A 25000-nucleotide genomic window follows, 5' to 3' on the forward strand; every position below is an offset into this window, starting at 1 on the left:
GGGGATAAACATTGGAGAACAGTCAACAAAGTGCACATCCTTCACTGCAATCAGAGCGCTTGAGGAGAGATCTTTAGCACGGGCCCTGAACTCTAACTGAGAAATACACAATGATCAAAACAAGAATGATAAAACTATAAACAGATAGCCAGCTAGATAAAATGATACAGTGGAGATCAATATTAACATAACTTATAAACACTTTTTTTTTTTAGGAATTATGTAATTTTCATTGCTTAAATGCCATAATTTTTTAAAGGATTGATTTTCCACGGAATTTCATTCAGGTTTAGTTCAGGACTCTGGACTGGCCATGGTATTTCTTCAATTTTGTTTCAGATTTAAGGAACTGCTTAAAGGGATAGACCACAGAAAAAAATAAAGTTTTTCTGTTAATTTATTCACCGATAATGCAAATTCTCATTAAAAAACTCACTCAATGCATTCTCACAGCAATTCGTAACTTTTTGATTTAGTGGCTAATTCGTATGAATTCATACGATCTAATTCGTACAATTTAGTACAATTTGCTCATCACCCAATGACGTTGGGGTTAGGGGCGGGGTTGGGTGGCATGCCTCCTTTTTAAAATCGTACATTTTCGTGCGACTGAACTCGAACGAATTCGTACGAATTAGCCACTAAACTGAAAAACGTAAATTACTTACGTTTCCTCGTGAGATCAGGCTGGGTTTTTTTCTTCTTCAGTAGATCACTAAACAAGATTTTTTTAGCTGAATCTGCGCTGAGAACTGTTTGACCAGGCCATAGATTAAAGCTAATAATATTGTCAATAATTTTTAATATCTTACAGGAACTGATCGTTTCGCATTACAAGACCTCAGTGTGTCATCAATAGACAGGGCTATTGATTAGGACTAGTTTGTATTTGTTTATTTTTTATCTAAAAAACCTGTCACCATTTACTACCATTATAGGTATCCCCAAAGTCCACGTAATCAGCTAAAAATCTTCTTCTGAAAGAAGAAAAAAAAGTCACCAACATCTTGGTTGGCATGTGGGTGAGTAAATTAACTGGAAATTTTGATTTATGTGTGAACTATCCTTTATAACCAATTCAAATAACCTTGCGTTGGCAAACAAGCTTGTAGCTTTGAAAGAGATTCAACTCCTGTTTCAGAAAATATCCAAAACCAAGATGCTTCCCCCTTTCGCTGACTTCTGCAGAACTTTGAGCTCAGTCTTTACCCAGTGTGACAGTCATAATTTCTTTCAGAGCAAAATAAAGAAAAACTTTTGATCACACTTTCATAACACTTCCATCTTCTCAGCAAACATTAGTCTTGTATTTTTGACTTTTCTCCTGATGACAGGTTTGGTGACTAAAGAAGTTTTCAGTCTTTCAAATTCACCTGAAAGGCTCATTCCTTTGGCTTCCATATGGGCAACCTGCTGTCTATGGGTTTTATTCACATTAGAATGACTCACTATCTTACAAAGTCAGTGAAAACTAGAAGGTTTGGATGCCAGTGAAAAAGGTTTTGAAAGATAATTATGAAAATTATCACTAGATGTCAGATTAAAACTAATAACTGAGAGTATTTGAAAGTGTTCATAAATTTTGATCAGTGTTGTTTTTCAAGTATCTCATTTAAGATTTTATAACTGTGCCTTAGAATATCTTTACCTCTTAAAACTGTGCACATGTTTATATATATTTTTTTTCTCTTTTTTTAAATTTATAAATTTATATTTGTGCTTGAAAACTGTGATGATGACTTCAAACAAGACTATGGAGCAACCTTGAAATTAAAGGGGTGGTTCACCCAAAAGTGAGAGTTTACTCACAATTTACTTAATAATACTTCATTTACTTAAGTTAGCATACCATTTTATGAGATACTTTCTTCTGTTGAACCCAAAGGGAGATATTCTAAAGAAAGCTAAAAACCTGTAACCATTTACTTCCATAGTAGCTAAAACAAATACTATGGAAGTCAATGTTTACAGGTTTCCAGTTTTCAAGGTTTCCTTTCTTCAAAATATATTTTATTTTAACAGATGGAAGAAACTCAAACAGGTTGAAACAAGTGAAGTTAGAGTATATTATAACAGATTTTTTTTATTTTTGGAAATTGGCTTTTGTGGAAAATGTAAGTTGTTCTCTAATTTTGGTTGGTGGGATGGACAGACAGATACTTTACCTGAAAGCGATGATCTCTTGCACCAACATAGACCTCCTCTTTCCGCCAGGTTCCTGTCGTCTCATTGGTCCTTCCAGCAAAGTCCCACAGCACAGGTTGGGTCCCCATCACACTGTCTACTACATACACTGCCAGTTCACCTGCAAAATGACAATCTAGTCTAACATCATGCTGACTAAGACAGGTATATTACAGGTGTGTTATGAATGATACTGTACCTATATGTGGGTTAGTGCCAGTGAGGCTGTAAGAGAACTGCAGGGTGCACACTGGACCTGACGGACCCAAGAGGGGGGTTCGAGTCTGGGCTTCACTTAGTTGCTGGCCAGGAGCAGCAGTCACAAACAGGAATTCCTCTAATGACAGACAGACAGACAGACAGGCAGAGAGAGAGAGAGACACAGAGAGAGAGAGAGAGAGAGAGAGAGAGAGAGAGAGAGAGAGAGAGAGAGAGAGAGAACACAAAGTTTATTAAATTACGTAATGAATCATTTTCATTTATCCATGAGAATCAGAACTGTCTTTTCACCTTTACTTATGGTATTCACCACTTTTAGATCCCAGGCTTGGCTCCCTATACTGGTATCCGTCCAGCCAGAGCTTCCCTTCGCATATGAGAAGTCTCCTATGTACACAGCAATACCATTAGCCATATATACACACATATACACCAAGACATGTCTTTAGATGATTGCAACTTTTCCCCATTAGTCTTTACAGAATTGCAAGATATTAACTTTCAAATATAAAATAATGTCAGATTTTTTTCTGATTTTATATACAATCCTGAATTAAATACTGATTTATTCTTTGATTCTGACTTTACAGTTAACAATTCTGCCTTTTCCCCCCAGAAATTTCTTGCAATTGTTAGCTAATTAGTTCGGGTAAAATAAATCATTCTCAGAATTTGCAGTCAGGAATTATAAACTACTTCATACTGTAAATTATGAACAGCATTACCAGAATAAAGTACATTTGTTGTAATGCCTTTTTTGTAACTCAAAACTGCTAAACAAATTCTTGAGGAAATAAAAAAGTCAGATTTGTGAGATAAAAAAGTAAAAACATCCTCAGGTAAAAACAAAAAAGGTGAATTGAATACGCTAAATGGGCCATAGTGTATGAGTGGATGTGTGTGAATGAATGTATATGGAGTGTATATATTTCCCAGTACTGGCTTCCAGCTGGAAGGGGATCCGCTGTGTAAAACATATGCTTCATAAGTTGGCTGTTTACTCTGCTGTCGTGACCCCAGATTAATAAAGGGACTAAGCTGAAGGAAAATGAATGACTGTAAGACATAAAACAAGAAAAAGTCAGAACTACACTACAAAAAAATAATGCAATTACCTTCTTTACTTTTTTTAGTCTATGGCTAAAACAGGCTTTAATTTAAAAGTGCAAAACATCTCAAAGATGAAACTAAACTGACTTATAAATAGTAAAACACATACAGTGGGGGAAATAAGTATTGAACACGTCACCATTTTTTTCAGAAAACATATTTCGAAAGGTGCTGTTGAATTTTCACCAGATGTTGATAACAACCAAAGAAATCCATGTGCAAAGAAAACAAAACTAATTAGCTTATGAATTAAGTTATGTGTACAGGGTTTCTGCTGGTTACTTCAAGTCAAATTGAAGACCCTTTTAAGACCATTATGAATGAAATTTTAGACTTACACACAGCTAAACATTAAAGAGTTTTTCTAATGGCCCAGTTACTTCTGTAAATAGTTTTTGTATTAATGAAAGATCATGTAAAGAGATGTGTTGCTTTAGTTTTCCTTCTCTGATTAGGGAATTTAATTTTAAGATTTTGTTGTAAAAATGTTGTGAATATTTTTGCAATAAAAAAACTTAAACATAAACAAAAAGTTTTAAGATCGATTATTGGTGATTGGGTATCAGCCTTATAGAGTAGCTTTACTTAGACACAGGAAAATTAAGACCCGTTGATTGATGATTTAAGACCTACAACACTAAATTTTAGTGAATTTAAGACTTTTTAAGGCCTAACATTTTGCTTTTGTAATAATGAAATGACACAGTGAAAAAGTATTAAACACATGAAGAAAGGAAGGTCTAGAAAGACAGCATAAGTCCAGAGAGCTGGCTTTTTTTTTAGTTTAGTTTTATTTTTATGTTTGTATTGTTTGGGTTTTTACCAAAATCTGGTTTAAATTTCTTGTCAACAGCTCCTTTAGAAATATTTTGTGTAGTTCTCCCCATACACTTGAACACCCCAAAACTAGAATGTAAACAGACTAAACATGCACATGTATTTCACCAGGTTGAACTGACCACACTGATCCTCGTCTTCTCCGTTAGTACAGTCCTCATGAAAGTCACAGATTTTCGAACTGTCCTTTGTGCATGGGTGATCCGGAGGCTTTGGATAACCTGCTTGTGGCATTGATTCTATACACAGGAAAATGGAAATAAAAGAAAAAAAGTTTCTCATTTAAACATTTATTAAAATCACAGTCAATACACAGGCAATTGTGTATAACAGATATAATACCATTAGATAAGATGCACCCAGGGGACAATACAATATCATCAACAGCAATCCCTCCATACGGTTGGTCTCGAATGGCTGCAACAAACAGAATCTGAACGGGGAAAGGTCAATAAATGACTGTTTTATGACAGTGATGATGTCAGAGAAGTAATGAGTTCACAAACCTGAAACGTGCTGTTGACGACAAACTCCACCTCGGCTTTCACCCACAAGTCCCCAAGAGCACCTCCACGCCTCCATACAGGATAAAACTGCCTCTCTGCCACCAACACAGACAGCCCACCTGACACTCGGCCAAACTGATGTGTGTACATGACCATCTGCAACCAAGGTGTAAAGCATTTGGTGGAAAAATTAATTGGCTACACCAGAATGACAATTTGCTTTTAATTTACTCAAGCCATCCTCCATCAGTCTAACATATAGGTTCAACAGTAGAACTTTAAAAAGATAGTTCACACAAAGAGGAAAACTTACTATTTACTCACCCTTGAGTGTTTCCAAACATTATTGAATTGGTTTTTTGTTAAACACAAAAGTAGTTATTTTGAAGAAACTGAAAACCTGTAACCATTGACTTCCATAGTAGAAAAAAATACAAATACTGTGGAAGTCAATGGTTACAGGTTTCCAGCTTTCTTCAAAAAATATTCTTTTGTGTTTAACAGAAGAAAGACAAACAAGTAAAAATTTAGTAAATGATAACACAATTGTCATTTTTGTGAGAATTATCCTTTAAAAGAGGATTTAATAGCTGAAATCTTGGTCCATGATCATTCATAGAATGAAAGTCAATGACTACTGGAACCTTAAGAGCCAAAATCATCAGGAGCCAGCAGAGTTTTTTGCAAGGCATTTTCAGCCAATTTTAAAGCCTGCATGAACCTGAAGCTGCGTATAGTATATTTGCGAATGAAACGGATTACTGAGCAGAGGATGGGTTCATTATTAAGGGAATATCAAACTGAAATAACAAGTGAAAAGTTTGCAAACATATATACTTTCCTCAATAAACAATAGCTTACTCCTATTCCTAACAACTTTCGGATACGTAATAATTTTCAAACTCAGAAAGCAGTTCAGTATTGAAAGTGAAAACATTTGGACACAATATCAATACTTTAAAAAATCAACTTTCAAACGCTGTTTGGACAGACCTGTGTGTACAGTAGGTCTAATGTGTCCACAGTCATACTGGAGTGATATAAACACAACAAGTCTCTTTTTTGAAATTTCCTGAGGTTAAAACTAGGATCCAAATCCCTCCCATTTTGAAGCAGATTGCAACGTGATGTAGAAGTGTGGTTTCCCCACCCACCAAACTGACTGACAGCCACATATTAACATGTCTCCATAGTAACGTATATAATCATATGTACAAGACAGGACGTGCGCAAAGCAACTGGGATTAAAAGATCAGTTCAGCTCTCTGTGTTCATCAGCACCTGAATGAGTTTTACAAATGTTTTTAATACAGTGCTTGTTTGTAAAAAAGAGAGTGAAATCGGTATGTAATTCATCACCACATCCGCAAGCCGCATCCATACAAACAATAGTGAGTAGCAATCTCTATGGCTCTGACATGCAGGTGGGAGTGGTGGGCGGGGAGAACCAGCTTATTTGCATTAAAGGCACAGGCAACAAAAACAGCTACAATGTAATAACAGCTCAAATTTCCCAAATTTAAAAAGGTATAATAAATAATCTGATGGGTGTTTTAGGCTGAAACTTTAGAGACACATTCTAGAGACGCAAAAGACTTATCCTAAATCTCGAAAAAGGGGTAAAATAGGTGTCCTTTAAATCACAAAGTGCAATGTTAATATTTTCAGTTTGTTGTGAATTTTCCTGAGAGGTATCCTATTGAAAGGTAAAAGGGACTAACAATACACTGCGTTGCAGAAAGGTGAGAGTTAAGAGATTGTTGTTGTGAAAAGGGTCTATTTACTTACCCGACAAGGATGTGTCTCATTAGTTGGTGCCAGAGGAGGGCTTTGAAAAGTCGTCCAATCACTCGCAGTGAAGTTCGGCTTGGTAACATATAGGAAACGTCCTGAAGAGAAAGAACATATATGTCACTGATACCAATTAAAACAAAGACTAAATAATTTTTTTTTACAGAAATAACAAAAGTTAGCATAACTAGAATAGATTGAGGAAAATGCACCTTTAATCACATTTTAGAACTCTTAAGCCTAATAAAATATTTATGATTAATTATTATGATTTAAATGGGTGTTCCACAGTGTATTTTTAAGCTTGGTTGTGTTTATAAGAAAATCACATTCTTTTTTTCATTTATCTTACTTTGACTATATATAGATACTCAGCTAACATGAAAACAACCGTCATATTTGCTAGTTCCTCTGAAAGGCCCACCCTCAAGAGGTTCTGATTGGTCAGCTAATATAACCTTCAGTGATTCACTGATCCGCTCCATGTCACCACGTCACGCCCCTACTTGCACGCACCTTTGTGCTTTGTAAACAGTAGTTACAACAGTTTGACTGATAAATATGAATTTTTAGCTAAATTGTTAACTGTGGCAAATAGCATTTCCCCTTATTTACATCATTGTTTATGTTCTCACAACAACATACCATTAACATTGGAAACTGTGCACGTAATTGCTCAATTTTAACATATAAAAATACTTACAGGTTGTGGCTCACAATCCACAGCTTTGTCAGTTGGAGGAGTTTTTAGCCGAATTCAACATTGAACTGAGAGCTTCTGGAAGCTGTTCTTTTTCAAATGATAGCTATATCTTTTTTTTATAATTCTCTGGAACATAATTAAAATTAAACTGTAAGCACTTGAAGTGTTAGTGATTTCACAAGCCCGGATGTATTTTTTGTTGTCTCCAAATTCGTTTGCTGTACGCTTTGGTAAGCTAACTTTGTAAAAGCTAATGGCTCCCTTTGCATTGAACTTTGGGCGTATTACATTTAGAGATGTTATGTGCACACAGCTACATTACACACCAAATTTAAAATACACTGTAAAAATGCAGGGTTCCACACAATGTTATCCCAACACAAATGGATTAAGTTAACTTAACACTTTTAACAAATTTATGTGGATTGAACTTAAAAAATTAAGTTGTCCGAATGAAATCTCAGAATTGTGTTGTTTCAGCTGATTTTAAGTTAGTTTGAACGAGCAAAAAAACTAATTTTTGAGTGTTTGATATTGTAGTGGACCACCACTTAAAGAAACGTAAGCACTTAAAAACTTAAGAATGGTTTTCTTTTTAATGCCTTTGAAACAAAAACACTAGGCTACAATAATTTAATTTAAAAATACATTAATAAAATACAAAATATATTAAAAATGTCATTTATTTCTGTCAATTTCCAAGCAATGTAAAACAATTAAAGAGAAAAATTAGAGTAATAAATGAATAAATAAAAAAATTACAACCTGCTTGTGTTTAACATGAAACTACTACTAGACAATACAGAAAGAAAACGAACTAAATAAAAATAATACTTAAAATAATCCAGATCAGACTGGAACCTAAACACACCTGATGCTGTATTGCTAGAGTGGTCTCTACCAGGTCCTTTTAAAGGCTCAGAAAGTGATATATTCATCTGATCGGTCCATGTCCACTTCAGTGATGCCATCGAACGTAGATCCCACCAACAAAGACCATCCTCAAAGTTACAGCTGTTGTTCTGCTCTGAACATAACAAAATAACACTGATTACGACTCCAGAGAGCAGCAGTGAATGATTCATTGTCTCTTACCACAATTCTCCTCATCTGTCCCGTCACCGCAGTCATCTGTGCCATCACACACTTTATATTCCTCCACACAGCCATCCCGTTTACATTGCACAAAACCACCAGTGCATTTGCCGCTTTCAGAAGGAACTGAAAGAGAGAGACAAACTCCCTGAACACTTATAAATTACAGTGTAAGCACGACTGCCACTAATGACTGATTTAGTGAAAAAATAAAATAAAATAAATAAACAAAAATAAGAGGACACCGTGCGGCATGGTGGCTAAGTGAGTAGCACTGTCTTCTCACAGTAAGAAGTCACTGGTTCGAGCCTCGGCTAGGTCAGTTGGCATTTCTGTGTGGAGTTCGCATGTTCTCCTTATGTTTGCGTGGGTTTCCTCCGAGTGCTCCAGTTACCCCCACAGTCCAAAGACATGCAGTATGGGTGAATTGAAGAAGCTAAAATTGTCCATAGTGTATGTTTAAATGTGAGAGTGTATGGGTGTTTCCCAGTGCTGGGTTGTGGTTGGAAGGGCATCTGCTGTGTAAAACATATGCTGGATAAATTGGCGGTTCATTAAGCTGTGACAACTTCTGATTATTAAAGGGACTAAGCCCAAAAAGAAAATGACTGAATGAATAAGAGAACCCAATCATCATCATCATCATCATTATTACAACTTAAAATAAAAAAATAAAAATGATAATGATAATAATATTTAAAAAGCCAAGACCAACACTTAATAATACACTATAATTAAATATTAAATCAAACTAAAATTAAATAATATTTAATTTGATTAAATAAAAATATTTCACAAGATAAGACAGAACAAATATAGTCATGAATAATAAATAGTTATTATTCATTTTACCAGTGGTTGTCAAGTTTTAAATTTTTCAAATTTTATAAATACCTCTTTCATTGAATGATGTTTGCAACAAAACAAAACGAAACAAAACAAAACGAAACGAATCAAAACAAAAAAAACAAAACAAAACAGAACAGAACGAAATGAAACGAAACAGAACAAAACAAAAGTAAACAAAACAAAAAAAACACAAAAAACATGAAAACAAAACGAAACACGACACAAAACAAAATAAAACAAAACATCATCATAAAAATTACAACGCAAAAAAAAAAAAAAAAAATATATATATATATATATATATATATATGTATATATATATATATATATATATATATATATATATATATATATATATATATATATATATATATATATATATATATATTTACAAAGCCAAGACCAACACTTAATAATGCACTATAATTAAAAATTAAATTTTATTAAAATGAAATAATATTCAATTTCATTAAATAAAAATTTCACACAAAATATTTCCCTAGATAAGCTAGAACAAATAGTCATGAATAATAAATAGGTATTGTACATTTTACCAGTGGTTGTCAAGTTTTAAGTGTATTTAATTTTATAAATACCTCTTTCATTAAATGTTTGCAACAAAACCAAACAAAACGAAACAGAACAAAACAACACGAAACAAAGTAAGAAACATAACAAAACATAATGAAACGAAACAGAACACAACAAAACAAACCAAAAGGAAACGAAACAAAATAACACAGAACAGAATGAAATGAAACAAAACTAAATAAAACAAAAGAAACTAAATGAAACAAAATAACAAGAAACAACACAAAACAAAATGAAACAAAACAAAACTAACAAAACAAACAAGCAAAAAAGAAATAAAACTAAACAAAACAACAAATAAAACAAAATAATTAAAAGAAATTTAATAAAAAATAAATAAAAAAATAAACAAAAGAAAACACACAAAATTTATGGAGGCCAGGGCTTTAATTAATTTGTTTATTTAAATATAAATAATAGTAAATAAAAAAACAACAATTAAACAAAAAATTCAATGAACCACCAATTTTAAAATGCGTAATTGATGAATAACACATTTGGCTCATCTAAAAAAGTACAAACAAAATATGCTTTGCCCCATTTCCCTTTACCTGGCAGGGCACAATCCAGAAACTCCATGTGATCGATGGCTACGTCTCCCTGTTTCCCTTCACTGCGTCTGGAGTGCAGCTGCATGTTGAAAGGCCCTGTTATTCTGCCCAGGTAGATGACGTCCTCCCTCCAGCCTCTGAAGCTGGAGCTCTCGGGCCTCCAGACCACAGCCTGCTCACCATCAGTCTGTCTCACTGAACCCCACAGAGGAGTCTCACCCATACCCGTGTGCCCTGAAACACACACTAATGCTGAAGCAACAACTGCAGCAAGGGTGTAAAACATATGACCCAAAATGGCATCTGACTTGGTCTGAGGAATGATTTCAAACAATTACATACAGTTGAAGTCAGAATAATTATTTGATTTAATTATTTTGTTTTAGTTCTTGTTTTATTTCATTTTACATCTTGATTTATTTAGTTTTATTTCTTGTTTTGTTTTGTTTAGGTTCATAGTATAAAAAAAACAGTATGCGAGAAGTACCCGTATGACTACTACCTTTTGCGAGATTCTGAAGTATGCATCAAATGGATGCTACGCTATCTCATGATGCTACGCAAGAGAATGAATGAATGGCAGTGAAGTGACACAATTGATGCGGTTAGGTCATGTGATAATGACAACTGGCAGATGTAGTACATCTGAACTCCATTCATACTAACATTCATACTTTATAGAGCACACTTTTTTACTGTTCGTGCAGTAAAATCTAATTCAAAATATAGTACATAATGAGCAGTAGGCGATTCCGGATGCAGCCCTGGTACCCCCATTCATACTACATAAAACACTTTTTTTTTTTTTTTGTCAGGGACTATGTGCAGTATGCAATTTCATAAGTCACTTAATGGCACATCTTTGCTCCTCGTTTTAATTTCTCCATACGTAAAGCAGTTTTAAGTATGTGGGTGTACCTGAGTCCCAGATGAAGTATCTGAGGCGAAGGCGACAGGTCGGAGAGGAGTGTTTTATTGTAGGTGACTCAAGAATTGCAGTTTGGGGTGCATCTGAAGTCACTGCCGTCACTGCCATAAACCAGCCTTGAAGCACACAGAAGAAAACATTTCATGGCACTTTACAGTAAAAATTAATAACACTTTCACAGCAATTTAATAATCTCTAATATATATATAAGTTCTAAGTTTTATATAGTAATACATTTTTGAATTCCGTTTTTGTAATAAGAATTATTTGTAAAACTGTAATGTTTTTACTGTCACAGTTTATTAATTAAATTGACCTTTGCCCAAATAAAGCAATAATTTCTTTAACAAAATCTTACTGATCCCAAACTTCAGAACAATTCTCAACTGTAGATTTGCCTTCATAATTTTACAAAAAATAAAAATAAAAAAACTGAAAATCTTCAACTAGCTTTTTTCCACTTAATATATTCACATATTTGTATGGAGCTAAATCTGCTAAACCGAAAACTAATTTCCGTCTTAATTAAGATTTATTTATTTATTTATTTGCTCCAGTAAATTTGTGAATGGATTAAGTTGAATGGTTGTGTACCTGTTGAGGTTCCAGTGGTGTAGTCTGAGGACGGGCCGCTGTCCGGCAGTGTTTTTCCTCTCCTCTGTCTCTGCCACATGTACGCACCTTCAGCTGGCTTCGCAGTCCATCCACATTTGCCCTCATGCTCAAAATCACACACAAACTTTGGCCCAAGATAACCTTCCATTCAACCCCCAAAAGACAACAGGAAAAATGTGTCAGGAGAGACAAGCATATCTCATAACATATCGACAGGAATATTGTTTTGATTCCAATTACCAATGGACAACATATAGTCGACTTCCAATTTACACTATAATCATAGAAACTATTGCAAAAATCGATGCTTTCTATTATTGTTATTTCAACAGGGAGTTTATCCAGAATTGTGCAGTTAATAATATCAGATGCGAAAAGGTCAAAATAAATAAAAGGTGAGTATCTTACCACAGTCTTGCTCATCACTGCAGTCTTTGCAGTCACAAATGAAGTCACATCTGTTTTCTGGAGAACTGCTGCAATCCTTTCCATCCAGAGCCACAGCTGCTGAATATGAACAGTGATCAACACACAGGACTGGCCTTTTACAGTGTTTCTATATTGTGTTTACCTGTTTCTATAGCCCAAATATCTCAAAAACCCTAAATCAAGAAACATTTTTTAGACAAACAAAAAATATATTGTCTTGTTTTCAGAAACAGCTTGTCAAAATCCAGTGAGGTACATCATAAAACAAGCCAAATTCAAAGCAAAAAAGCAGATTATTTTACTGATTATAGGAACAAAACCCCACTTTATTTTGACTTAATATTTCTGAATGTCAGACAATATTTTTGTTGGTCTAGAAAATGCTTCTTGATTTAAGAATTTTAAAATATTTGGACTAGAAAGTATAGACAAAATCTCTAAGAAAGAAAAGCATTTTTGCAGTGTAGAGAAAATGTATTAGCTTTTAGCAACTATGAATTTCAGTGAAACTAATCAATGTTTACATGATTTTATTTTAATTTTTTTTTAAAAGATTTTTCAATATATGTATTTTCAGAACAACCCCTCCCCAACATTTAACCCATTACAGATGAGAGAATCAATAAAAAAAGATAATATCATTTTTTTTTTAAGTAGTAGAAAACTTTATTGTCCTTGACAGGAAAATTTGTTACAGGCATCACCTATTGCTGCAGACATTCCATAAAAACAAGTAATAAAAACAATACAAAAATACTACAGATACAAAATGTATAATGCTAATTAAAATAAACTCTTATTAAACAAACCCACTGAAACAGGTACAAAGGATTTCATATAACGGTTCAACCTACACTTTGGGACTATATCTCCTACTAGAGGGAAGCAGTTCATAATGTGGAAACAAGAAATGAGTTGGATTGTTCAGAATATTCTCCACCTGATTGAGAACACAACTCTCATAAAAAAAATTGAGGATTAAAATATTACTCGTGCCCAACAATTTTCCATCCTGTCTTTTAGAGATGCATCAACTTAGATTTACACTGAACAGATAGGTTGCCGATAGTTTAAATAAGAAAAATAATTCAAAATAAATAAATAAAAAGGCCATAAATACTTTTTAGGTTATACATTTGAACTATTTTATTATTATTATTATTACAAATACAAACACAATTTAAACATGGTAAACTATTTGGCATAAAACGATGTCAATGTTGTGAATAAAAAGCATTGTGTTATGATTCACTAGAAAATACTACATTTCCAAATCTCAATTTTTCTGTGTTATTTGTAACATTTACTAGCAGATTTTACAGAAAAAAATGGACAACTGTACTAATAAAACTAAATAAGCTATATTAAAATACAGAAATCATTTGCTACCGTTGATACATTTGTGGCAGGTAATGTTATTTGAAATAATAAGCAAATATCAATGATGTTTTTAGTTTTTGTGATGATGTTAAATGAATTTAAGCTCAACAAATTTGATTTTATTGGATCATAAATAGTTTTTTTTTTTTACTGTAGTGAAATGTCATTAACACTTTTGCAAAGAGCACTTTTAATAGCAAAGCTGAATTCATCCCTCTTATACCTTATAAAATCATTAAAAAAATATTAATAAAGAAAACATACCAATCGAAAACTTCAAAACATGAAAGTCTACAGCAGTCTACATTCGAAGTGGATCAAATCTTTCATCAAAGTTTTCCTAAAACTATTCAGCAACACCCATTCTTGTTTTGCCACAAATCTTTTTTTTATCCACTTCAAACGTTGACTACTGCATATTAATCAAGCACATATTTAAAGCAACATCAGTTTAATTGACTCTACAAGTGACTAAAAGTCTTATTTATTCTGACATCAGAGTTTGTGGGTTAAGAAATTTAAGCCGCATGAATTTATAAATCTTCCTGTTCAAGTCGTCACAAAGGTCAGTCTATTTAGTAATCACACGCAGTCAAAGGTCTCTGATAAATACGTTTCAGATATAAGATTGTATTCCTGCATACAAGAATATAATTAATTGTATAATGCAGCAAAGCAATGAGGAATAACTTTGGAGTACAGTCATGTTTCTGAAGCTGAGAAAATGAACTTCCATACCATTAATTTTAAGTAATATATGTTTCAAATTAACTTACAGCTTATAAAGTAATATAGTCTTAGAAATATTATTGCTAAAAAGTTAGAAATGTTGCACAATATTAAAACAAAATCAGATTAAAAATCAGATCAAAAAAATTAAAACCAAGAGCCCACTTGTAATTCTCCATTTCGTTTTGTGTAAATCTGATCACACATTTATAATCAACGTCGATGACATTTCTTTTAAATTTCAAATAAAAATTATGTAATTTAGAGATATTTGGGCATTACCATAAAAAACAGTGCCTTTATATTAAGTTTTACATGATACAAAACCAATGTTTTAACATCAGAAGTATAAAATCAACACTGTAAAAAATTATATGAACAATTTGTCATGACAGCATGTTTTTAGTTCATTGTAATCATGTTCTAACCTAATTTTATAAGTTACACAAGCTGTTTTAACTCAGTTTAACATAATATCAGTTCAATGGACTCATGAGGGTTATTTGATTTAGCTTTAAAAAAAAAATTCTTAAAAAGCAACCAGGATTTTTTTTTTTACAGTGAACACTTGGAGTGCACTGTAAAGAGATTTCACTTTAAAAAGTGAGTAATCCTGTTGCCTTAGTTATGTAAATGAACTATGTGCATAAATCAAAAAATTAAGTTAAGCCAACTTAACATGTATGTTACAGGTGTACTTTTTTAAAAAACATCATGTTGCTTTTAAGGAACCGGCTTTAGTTTTTTTTTTTTTTTTTTTTAGGTAAACAACAAATCACTTTTCACAATGATAAAATACCTAATTTTCTGTGAAATAAAAGCTCTAAATATCAATGTTTTCATTTGTAATTTGCTAAAAGAATTTATAACATAAATAAAACAAGAGTTAAAGGGATAGTTCCCCCCCAAAACGAAAATTGTCACCATTTACCTGATTCAAACCTTAGAGTTTCTTTCTTCTGTTGAACACAACAAATATTTAAAAAATGCTGAAAACCTGTAAACACTGACCATATCACTCCCGTGGTATTACTTTAAAACATCCTCAGTGTTAAACAGAAAAATATATATATTTAACATTTTTGGGTGAACTATCCCTTTAACATTTTATTCAAACACATATCATATAAATCCAGAGAAACTGTGATTCTTCAAGTGCTCTCATGTTTTTCATAGTCGTATGTATATTGGTGTTTTTGATGCATTAGATCAACCTTTACAATAAACAAATGCTCAAAAACAGCAGATCTCACCCCTCTGACAGACATTCAGCAGGACACACACAAGAATCCAGAAGCAGGCAGCCATGAATCCTGTCTTCATTTTTTACATCACAATACAATCTCTTCCTCTGCGTACAGCGCACAAAAGCCCAGTTCTGACATATATGAGGTTATTAACTTCAACTGCGTCCCTCCTTCCTGATTTCACAAGTAGATAATACCTGGACTTTACATTTTAACCCCCAGACGAGTGCCAGATTCGTCTTTAGTCCTGCTCTGCCCTATTGAAAATATACAGCACAGACAGCTCAGTTTATTTGAAACTCAACACCAAATACTTCACTTGACAAATGTTACTATTTAGCTAAATCTCCGCACATTCTGGTCTTACTAAAAGTAGTACTTTGTAAACCATTGTTAGGGTTTGGCTTGCAAGTAAACCTTGACAGATAAGCAAAGAAATAAGAAATGAATGGCGCAATTAAAGAGACAGCAAATGCTAGGTGCAAAAAATAATTTATTAAATGTATGGTAAAAATAATGTGAGTTCATTTTAAGAAAAAAACTGAATCGCAAATGACCGTGCAATGAATGCAATGACTTTGTTGTCTTGTCAATTCTCTGGATGTTGTTAGATTGTAAAACTTCTAGTCTTTTTTTTTTTAAATGTCATTGCAAATCTTAATGGCATCTTCTAATTTAAATGCTGATAAACGGATGTGAAGCGAATCATCAAGTTTATCAGGCAACGTTTACAACCTCCGGATCAGGTCTGAGATCAGGTCTTAAATACACACACTGTAAAAAAAGTATTGCTGCCTTAAAGTTTTCAGTTGAATCAAATGAAGTTTTCTAGCCACCTCAACTTACACTAATCAAACCGATTCAAAATATGAAGTTAAACTCTGTATAACTTTAAAAAATGAAGGTGAAACTTGATTAACTTATTAAAATAAGGTCAATCATCATAAAATATCTAGTGTCTTGCCTTGTTGCTGTTGCGTTTTTTTACAGTGCATTTATTGTGTTGCTTTACAAATCATCAAGTCATGGTCTCTCTCTATTTATATATTGTCATTAACGATTTAGTTCGCCCAAAACTGAACATTTACTCAATTTACACATGGTCAAGTGAATCCAAACCTTGATGAATTCCTTTATTTTAGTAGTAGCAAGAGCAGTGGCAATGGAAGTCAATGGTTACCGGTTTCCAGTTTTCTTCAAAATAGCTTCTTCTGTGTTTGGCAGAAGAAGAGTCTCATAAAGCTATGACACCAGTGAAGGGTGAGTAAATGATGATGTTTTGAGTGAAATATCCCTTTAAAATATGTCATTTATAGTTCTCTTAGTTTACACTCACATTATTTAGGATGTCGCTGATTTTAGTTGAACATTTAAGAAGCTTTGAAATCTTGGCAACTCATAAAATGCAAGTCAACTGCACAAACCGACTGTTACCCTTCATAAGACCTCAGTGTTCTGCTTGTATAATTTGTTTTACTCTCAAATAGATGTTGACTAGCACTTCCTAAATGACAAAGGCATTAGCTTATGATCTTTAATGTTCTACCGAGTAAAAATCAAAATCACCTAGATCTAGAATGACTAGAGGGTAAGTTAGCAGCATTTTATTATTTTGGGGGAAACTATCCCTTTAACTACAGTACAAGCCGTCTTATTGTTGTATATAGCCTGTTTGCTAGTGATGGACAAATCTTTGCGAATCTTTTGTACCAAATCAGAGGTTCAGAGCTCATATCAAATTGGCAGTGTCACATGATTTCAGTAAACAAGCTTTATTATGTCATTACTGATTCGAAACATTTTGAAAAATGTAATAGTTCTCTATTTGGGCCCCCCAAGATGATCCCCTAGTGGTGAATAACTAAACAGGTTGCATTTTTACCTAATCTCAGATCTGTTTAAAGAGTTTGTGGATATTTTAATAGGATATTTGTTATATAAAAAAGAAAAACATTAGCTAATACTGTTTATGAGAACCCACTATGGATCAAGCCATAAAACAGAATTGATAAAAGAACGCTTATTTTGCAGACGCTTAATATTTAATGATATAGGATAATACATCTGATAGGTTTTAATTTCAATTTAACTGCGTTTGAAAAAGGCAAACTTAATCGATGTTTGTTTTGAGTTTTGTGTTTCAATTACTTGGTTTTGTCCAGGAGATGTCGCTAGACATTGATGTTTCAAACCAGGGGTCACCAATCCTGGTCCTGGAGGGCCGGTGTCCCTACAGGGTTTTGCTCCAACTTGCCTCAACACACCTGCCTGGATGTTTCAAGTATACCAAGTAAGACATTTATTAGCTTGTTCAGGTGTGTTTGATTAGGGTTGGAGCTAAAATCTGCAGGACACCGGCCCTCCAGGAACAAGTTTGGTGACCACTGTTTCAAACACTTCAAATGAGTAAATCATTTGGAATCATTGGAAAATTTTGAATCTCCAATTACATAACTGTATGCAAACATTTGGGCATCTGGAAGTTTTTTAGGATGTCATTGGTTTTTTGTGTTTAAGACCTTAAGCTTCTGCAGTATCCTTTATTTCCCCCTTTTCTTATATTTTGTCATTCAAAAAGATCAATGGATGAACAGAAGTGCATTTTTCTCTTTTCATTGTCATGTGTTAAGCTACACATTAAGTTAAAAACCAAAGAAAATGAGGATGACCTCTCCTCTAGTTAAGGCAAACATTTTATCCATCCAACCATATCTGAAACAGTTCTGTTTTCTCTCAGTCTTGGCCAATGCAACTCCAATGCAACAGTTCAAAGCAAATTTTAACAGTTCACTGTGTTCTCATATTGGGTCGTCAAGCGTATCCCATGTAAACCCACTCAATACCCTTCATCCGCCCAGGTCACCTCATAATCTGGGTAATGAGTTTTTATCTTCTCTGTGGAAACTGAATGCTTCGCTCTGCCAAATCCCTGAAACACACACAAATTTAAATGATTAATATTTTGATTTATTTAGGGGTTTACTGTTTAACACTGAAGTATCATGTGCACCATGGAATAACCGTAGACGTGGATCTTCTTTGCGTCCTGGTCATGTTTGATTCTTCCTCCTCCGAGACACTCACAGTCCACTCCTCCAGCTCTCTCCAGCTCTCCAGACACACGGTCATATATGTCAGCTGTAGGACATACAATCTTAGCAAGGTTTTGTGCTTGGACAAAAAGACACTTTTGATCTACAGTGCATGGCAAAAAGTGCTAAAAAACAAAAAACAAAAACAAAACAAAAAACACTAAAACAAAAATGCAAATGGAAAGAACAACGTCAGAACAGCAGCTAGTATAATAAAATAAACGTGCTAATAAATAATTTATATAGAAAACGAATGGATAATAAACTGATTTAAGGCAGAAGCCAGAAGCACAGCAATCAAACAAAGGAAGACCAACTGCAACTTATTATCCAAAAAGGTGCTTAAAAAATGCTAAATAAATACATAAAATGCATAAATACTTAAATATAGAATGATGATATAATCTTATAAAAATTAAACCATTTCCAAGTATTCAAAGTAATATTTTTGACTTGCTCATAACACATTTCTTTCCACAGTATAACAGGACTTCTATCCAAGAAACTATATGCTTTTTAACCTTATATACTTTCAAGTAACTTGAGTTTTGTGGAAAAGAGATGTTCAAACATGTTTATCAGAAAGTGTCTTATGGAGGTTTGCTATCCTGCTCCTTTTAAAATAAATTATATTTTCCAACCTTTTAATATGTATTTAGTTAAGAAAATTAAATGCAAATATTTGACATTTCCTCTTCCTCCAAAATATAAAGAAGCACATTTTAAAATTATGTACAATATTTACCCTGCAAAGGAGTTTCTGAGAAAAAGATTCAATGTGAATTGTAATGTTTGGCAATTCTGCTGTAGTGATATTGAAACTAATGATTTTGAAACTGAATCTATTTCTTCATTGTAATTTGGCTAATCCTTTCTGTTCTGATGTGGGTAACTGGATAAAACAATATATTTCAATGTTTCCATCTATTTGTTGGGACATTGTGAAATTTGGAGTACATCTGAACAACAAAAATGATGACTTAACTGCAAATGGTTTACTTATTTTACTCAAATTCTTCCTTTGTAAATACACATTTTTTAAAACAGCTCCTTGTTTTTTGATTGTCTTTAAAAATGAGTTTGCCACCAATGCAGAGGCTTTTGAACAATGAAGGGTGAGAACTGAGGTAAAATGGTTTTATATTCGCACATCCATTCTGTGACAACTGGTGACATGCTCCCTATATTGTTTACCATGGTACTTTGAATAATTAGCCTAAAATCATATGGAAGACTTCAAAACAACATTAGCACTATTTGTTTGACTGTGAACAATGTTGTATTTTAAAGTAATTGGCTGCTGATATAATTTCACCATATAGAATTTGCAAATACTTTAAAATTATATTTTTAAGGAGAAAGTGAATATAGAAGACTGTGAATATAAAAAAACAAAAATATGGTTTTATTTAACCCCTTACAAAGCTTCTGTTTGATGTCTGCACGGTTTGTTGATTATTTTTGTTTTTATTTTATATAGTTTTTTTAGACTTTGGTTTTATATTTGATTCATTTTATATCTGACATTTCTCAGTCAGTTTGTGGAAGATTGGAGTTCAGTTTTTGCTTAAAAATTATGTTTTTGAAGGGCAAAAAAAAACTTTCAAGTAACACACACAACACTTAAAATTTATGTCTTTTTATCGCAGAAAACTGAAGTAACATCAAACATGCTTTTAGTGGATAGTATGGATCACAAGTTGTAGCTTACTGCAGGTTTACTAAAAAACATAATAGTTAAACTTTAATAAATGTGTGGTTATGAATTTTACTTTGAAGTTTGGGTTCTCTTTGCAGTAAAACAATTTTCATGAGACGCAATAAGCCGTAGTACTGAATTTATGGCAGAAAAAATAAGCCCAAAAACAATGACAGCTGTAATTAGGATACAGCCATAATAATTTTTGGGGGCATTTTCTGACATATTTAACTACTGCCACAAGTGTTAATTTCAGTGCTCACGGTTATCTACCAGCTGTAATTCATGGCTCAAACATATGAATGGATCTTACCGTGATATTCGGCCCACGCGTATCCTCTCACTATATCAACATATGAATCGTCGTCTTTGCTGTGAACGCGAATGAGGACGTATTTAAAGACGCCGTTGGGGTCTAAATCCACCTCTGGAATTTTAGCGAGACGTTCCGCTGACATTATTGCAAAAGCGACCGTAAAAACCCCAAACACAACAGCGAAGTTCAATCCAGCGCCAGAAGAAAAGAGCTTCATTTACCGTGTTGAATTGAATACACGTGTTCACATTAGCGACACCCTCCGGTTTGGAGCAAGTACGGCATACTCAAAACTTCTCTCCAAACTGGTACGTTTATTTTTGTTTGTTTGCTAAACTATTCTTATGAAAATTGCAGTTAAAGCAACATTTACGTCACGACGTTATGAATTTAAGACTTTCTGCTCGGATTTAAGTACTTATTAGGACCTTAAATTGTGAAATGGTAAGTTAAAACCGAAGACCAGAAACTTCCCCTGAAAAATTATCACTTACTATAGAAAATGAATCTTAAGCATTGTATTTCATTCATCGTAAGTAAATGTATTTTATTATTAAATGATTAATTGGTTTAAAAAAACTGTATACACAAATTAGTACAAAAATGCTCAAAAATTGAAAATATAAAATCTCCCAAGAGTACAATGATGCTGCCATGTTTGTGCAGTATAACTAAAATTACCTTGTTCTGTCTTGCTTTACCATACATTTTGAGGCAACACTTTACTATTAAACTGTTTTTTTATTGCAAGATGTAATTTCAATAGCTAATGTGTAATTACTTTAATTACTCTTAAAATTAATTTCTTTAGAAACACTTTAGTACTGGGACCAATTCAGTTTTAACTAGCTGACACATTGGCTGTTTAACAGCATCTACAAAGCAATTTTAATGCTTTTTTCTTCATAAGCATATCGTAGATCACTTACTCATATCCCATACACAAACATATATACTACAACAACAGCTTAGTTTTACAACCTATAAAGAAGCATATGTACTGCATTTATAGTCCCTTTAAGGCAAGCCATTTAACTCGACAGCCATCTTTGAAACGCCTCTCGGGCATTCTGTCTGAATGGGGAAACATCAAATTCTTCATAATTGCTTGCCAAGCTTACGATTGAATTTCATATTAGGAATCACCAATAAAATTAAACCGCAACTGTCTCTTTAGTTTGATAACTAAACATCCAAATCACACAAAATCTGCAGAAACTCACATCTGGTCCGAGTCCCTTCCCCAGACTATAGTCAGTCTATAGCAATCGATGATTGGCTCATGTGCTAGTAGGCGGGCTTTTTTCCCCCCCACCATATAGTGATCAATGATTGGCTCCTGTACTAGTAGGCGGGGTTACACTTTTCCCCATTCAAAATATGAGTATGGATAGAGTGTTTGTACTGTACACGTGTTTTCCATACTAAAGTGTTAACCTACATTTCTAAAGTCAATGAAATCTTGAAGTTGTGAAAGTGACAGAGCATTTTTTTCAGTATAGAGAGATAAACACTGTTAGAGTGGACACACACATACTTTATTATAAAAAGAAACATTTGGCAAAAAACAGGACTATATGAGAGAGTAAATAGAGGTGTTACTCTAGAGTAAAGTGTACTCCGAGCACCTCTCTGGAGCTCTTTAGGAGATCCGTGGCCATGTCAAATTCCAGCGGGACAGTCTTCTTTTCACCCTTCAGTTCTCGCTCCATTAGCTGACGTTCACAATGAAGAGGAAAATGATGAGTTACAACATTTTATACTTTGCACATATGACATATACTAGTGTCACGAGAATGTACTTTATAACTTCAATACAATAAAACAGATCAATATATTTTCTATAGCATTAATTAAAAAAAAGATGCATACCTTAATTTCTTCAATTAAAGAGTTAAAACCTCTACTATGACCTAAATATTAAAGTACGCATGGAATCAAAATGTACATTTATGCATGTCTTTTTTGCTAGCACACATTACTAGCCTTAAGTGGAACACTTAATCAGTGCAAAGCCATGTGTACAAGTACATGGGTAGTTTTCCCTGCCTTCGTTAAAAAAAAAAAGAAAACTAAATTAAATATTTGCGCATATTTGAAGCAAATGTCCAAGTTAATGGTTTAGTAATAGATGAAAACTTACTTTGGTCAAGTCTAAAAGTGATTTTGACTAATGTTACTGACTGAAAAAGAACTAAGCCGAAAATAAAATGAATGAATGAATAAATGAATGAATGTTACTGACTGCAATAGTTTACAATGAGAATATTGCTAATCACCTCAAACGTTGTTAGCTCCAGCAGTTCACTGATGTCCTCCTCTTGTGCAGAAAGTGGTTCATTGATCATCGTGGCGGCTTTGGACACATCTGGATGGTAATGATTCTGCAAGGTCTAAGAAGAGATTTACTTTGTAAGTCTTTCTAAATATTAAAAGATTTAAGAGTTTGTGGAGGGGGCGTTGCAAGACATAAAGCTCTACTGGGGTACAGCTTCCCCTCAAAAAAATAAAATAATAATTTAAACAAATGTGTATATATACACAGAACAGATATTAGTCCTAAATAACAATCTAACTGGTGTGATGCTAAGATAATTTAAGAAAACTTTTGCAAGAATATAAATTTTGTTAGAATGAAATTCTATAGATAACTCAAAACAAATATGTTTTATAGAATTATCAGTTGTGTGTTGTCTTAGACCCCACTCATGGCCGAGAATTAGGTTTATTGAGTCTTAGCTCCCAGACTCATCAGCCCTCCTTTTTGCTTTATAAAAAAAAAAAAAAAAAACCAACAGGAGCTATGCTTGCTTAACGATAATCTAAATAAGATCACCACCATAATATTTAAACTTTGTTCTGTCCACTTGGAAAACTTACGGCGTGCCGACATCCTGGTTTCACAACGCATTAGTAGTGCAGCTATTTTTTCGGCATGCATGTTCACAACAGGGACACCGGTAGCAAAGAAGCGCAACAGCAAGCGTGAAGTGGTGCGTGAAGGGGTTGCGCGGGTATGTTTTTTTTCTGTGCACATGCTCGGTTTGCATTTGATTAAACTATATTGCTTTTACCAGCGTTGGTTCGGTTACATAGAGAATAACGCCTTCACTCTGGGATTACCACTCTTATTAAATAAACTTGCATACAAAGTAAATCGTATCTCAAAGCATTTACTGGGGCACTGGAGAGTTTTACTGGAGCACATGCCCCAGTAAATGGGGTCTAGCGACGCCCCTGGTTTGTGGATGGTGAGGCAGTGGAAAAGAACATTTCCATGTTTGGCATTACCTTGATCTCCCATAGGCTGCTTTCCAGAGCATGACATTGAGCTGGATCTTCCTCCTCCATCACATACGGGTCATCACAAGGCTCTGATTTAACACATTCATGAGATCAATTATTTACAGAAATAAATATGGAAAAAATTGACTTTTTTTATGAATTCTACCAACTGCATACTAGTAAAAACTAATTGTATTGCAAGTATGGACAACAATCCATAACTAACTATAAAATATTGATAAGCCATTGTGCGAGTGATATACCGTCAGCAGCACTGGGTCTGTGAATGAGGACTCTACACGAGGGGTGTCTGCGAATTAGATTACAGATGAACGGCAGCAGAATAAGAAGGGCTGTAGGTGGCGCTGTGAGAGACAGACGAGCAAGACGCTTCACAAACGCTGCCACAAGATACACTGGCAGATGCCTGTCAGAGAGTTCACATCACACAGATTACACATCATTAAACATCAGACTGATTTACTGCAGATATTGATATTAAGTGATTCTAGAGCAGGGGTGCCCAAAATAGGTCCTGGAGGGTCGGTGTCCTGCAAAGTTTAGTTTCAACCACAATTAGACCTTAACCAGCAAATCAATCTCTTTCTAGAAACTAGAAACTTCCAGACAGGTGTGTTGAAGGAAGTTGAAACTAAACTATGCAGGACATCGGCCCCCAGGACTGAGTTTGAACAGCCCTGTAGAGTATGCTTACGTTGAAGACAGGAAAATATTTGCCAGGTGGAAAAACCGTGCTCTGTACTTGACATGAAAGATAGAAGGATCCAGCAGATTGTAGAGCTTCTTATAAAAATCTGGGTAATCCCTACACAAAAAAGAGATT

General features: G+C 33.8%; 3 protein-coding genes across 13 annotated transcripts in view; all 3 read right to left on the reverse strand.

Moving 5' to 3' along the window:
- Positions 1-18616, reverse strand: part of si:dkey-11o18.5 — a 29673-nt gene extending 11057 nt beyond the window's left edge. For 3 of the 7 annotated variants that reach the window (XM_073935100.1, XM_073935099.1, XM_021469037.3), the window contains exons 1-15: positions 15771-18616; positions 12388-12486; positions 11959-12120; positions 11355-11480; positions 10437-10670; positions 8446-8571; positions 8222-8377; positions 6645-6745; positions 4857-5012; positions 4693-4783; positions 4473-4589; positions 2695-2790; positions 2384-2521; positions 2166-2305; positions 1-96 (exon numbers count right to left, since the gene is read on the reverse strand). The exon at positions 1-96 is cut by the window's left edge and continues 7 nt beyond it. In XM_073935100.1, the coding sequence (XP_073791201.1) occupies positions 1-96; positions 2166-2305; positions 2384-2521; positions 2695-2790; positions 4473-4589; positions 4693-4783; positions 4857-5012; positions 6645-6745; positions 8222-8377; positions 8446-8571; positions 10437-10670; positions 11355-11480; positions 11959-12120; positions 12388-12486; positions 15771-15840 (1908 nt within the window). In that variant the 5' untranslated portion in view covers positions 15841-18616. The remainder of the gene's footprint in view (positions 97-2165; positions 2306-2383; positions 2522-2694; positions 2791-4472; positions 4590-4692; positions 4784-4856; positions 5013-6644; positions 6746-8221; positions 8378-8445; positions 8572-10436; positions 10671-11354; positions 11481-11958; positions 12121-12387; positions 12487-15770) is intronic. The other 4 variants (XM_073935102.1, XM_073935101.1, XM_073935103.1 and 1 more) reach the window with 2 other exon arrangements.
- Positions 16240-21098, reverse strand: phpt1 (phosphohistidine phosphatase 1). 4 transcript variants are annotated; one of them, XR_012396527.1, is made up of 4 exons: positions 20869-21076; positions 18775-18902; positions 18150-18693; positions 16240-17994 (listed from the first exon to the last, which is right to left on the reverse strand). XR_012396527.1 is itself a non-coding variant. In NM_001003566.2 (4 exon segments), coding segments are annotated over 3 exon segments (366 nt in total). In that variant the 5' UTR covers positions 21014-21098; the 3' UTR covers positions 17796-17957; positions 18161-18600.
- A 1289-nt stretch (positions 21099-22387) lies between these two features.
- The window catches only part of noc4l (nucleolar complex associated 4 homolog), a 9575-nt gene continuing 6962 nt past the window's right edge, over positions 22388-25000 (reverse strand). For both annotated transcript variants that reach the window (NM_001024397.1, XM_073934666.1), the window contains 5 exon segments: positions 22388-22586; positions 23151-23264; positions 24163-24245; positions 24420-24583; positions 24872-24982. In NM_001024397.1, coding sequence (NP_001019568.1) covers positions 22470-22586; positions 23151-23264; positions 24163-24245; positions 24420-24583; positions 24872-24982 — 589 coding nt within the window. In that variant the 3' untranslated portion in view covers positions 22388-22469.

Source organism: Danio rerio, chromosome 21 (assembly GCF_049306965.1).
Source record: "Danio rerio strain Tuebingen ecotype United States chromosome 21, GRCz12tu, whole genome shotgun sequence".
Taxonomy (NCBI): domain Eukaryota; kingdom Metazoa; phylum Chordata; class Actinopteri; order Cypriniformes; family Danionidae; genus Danio; species Danio rerio.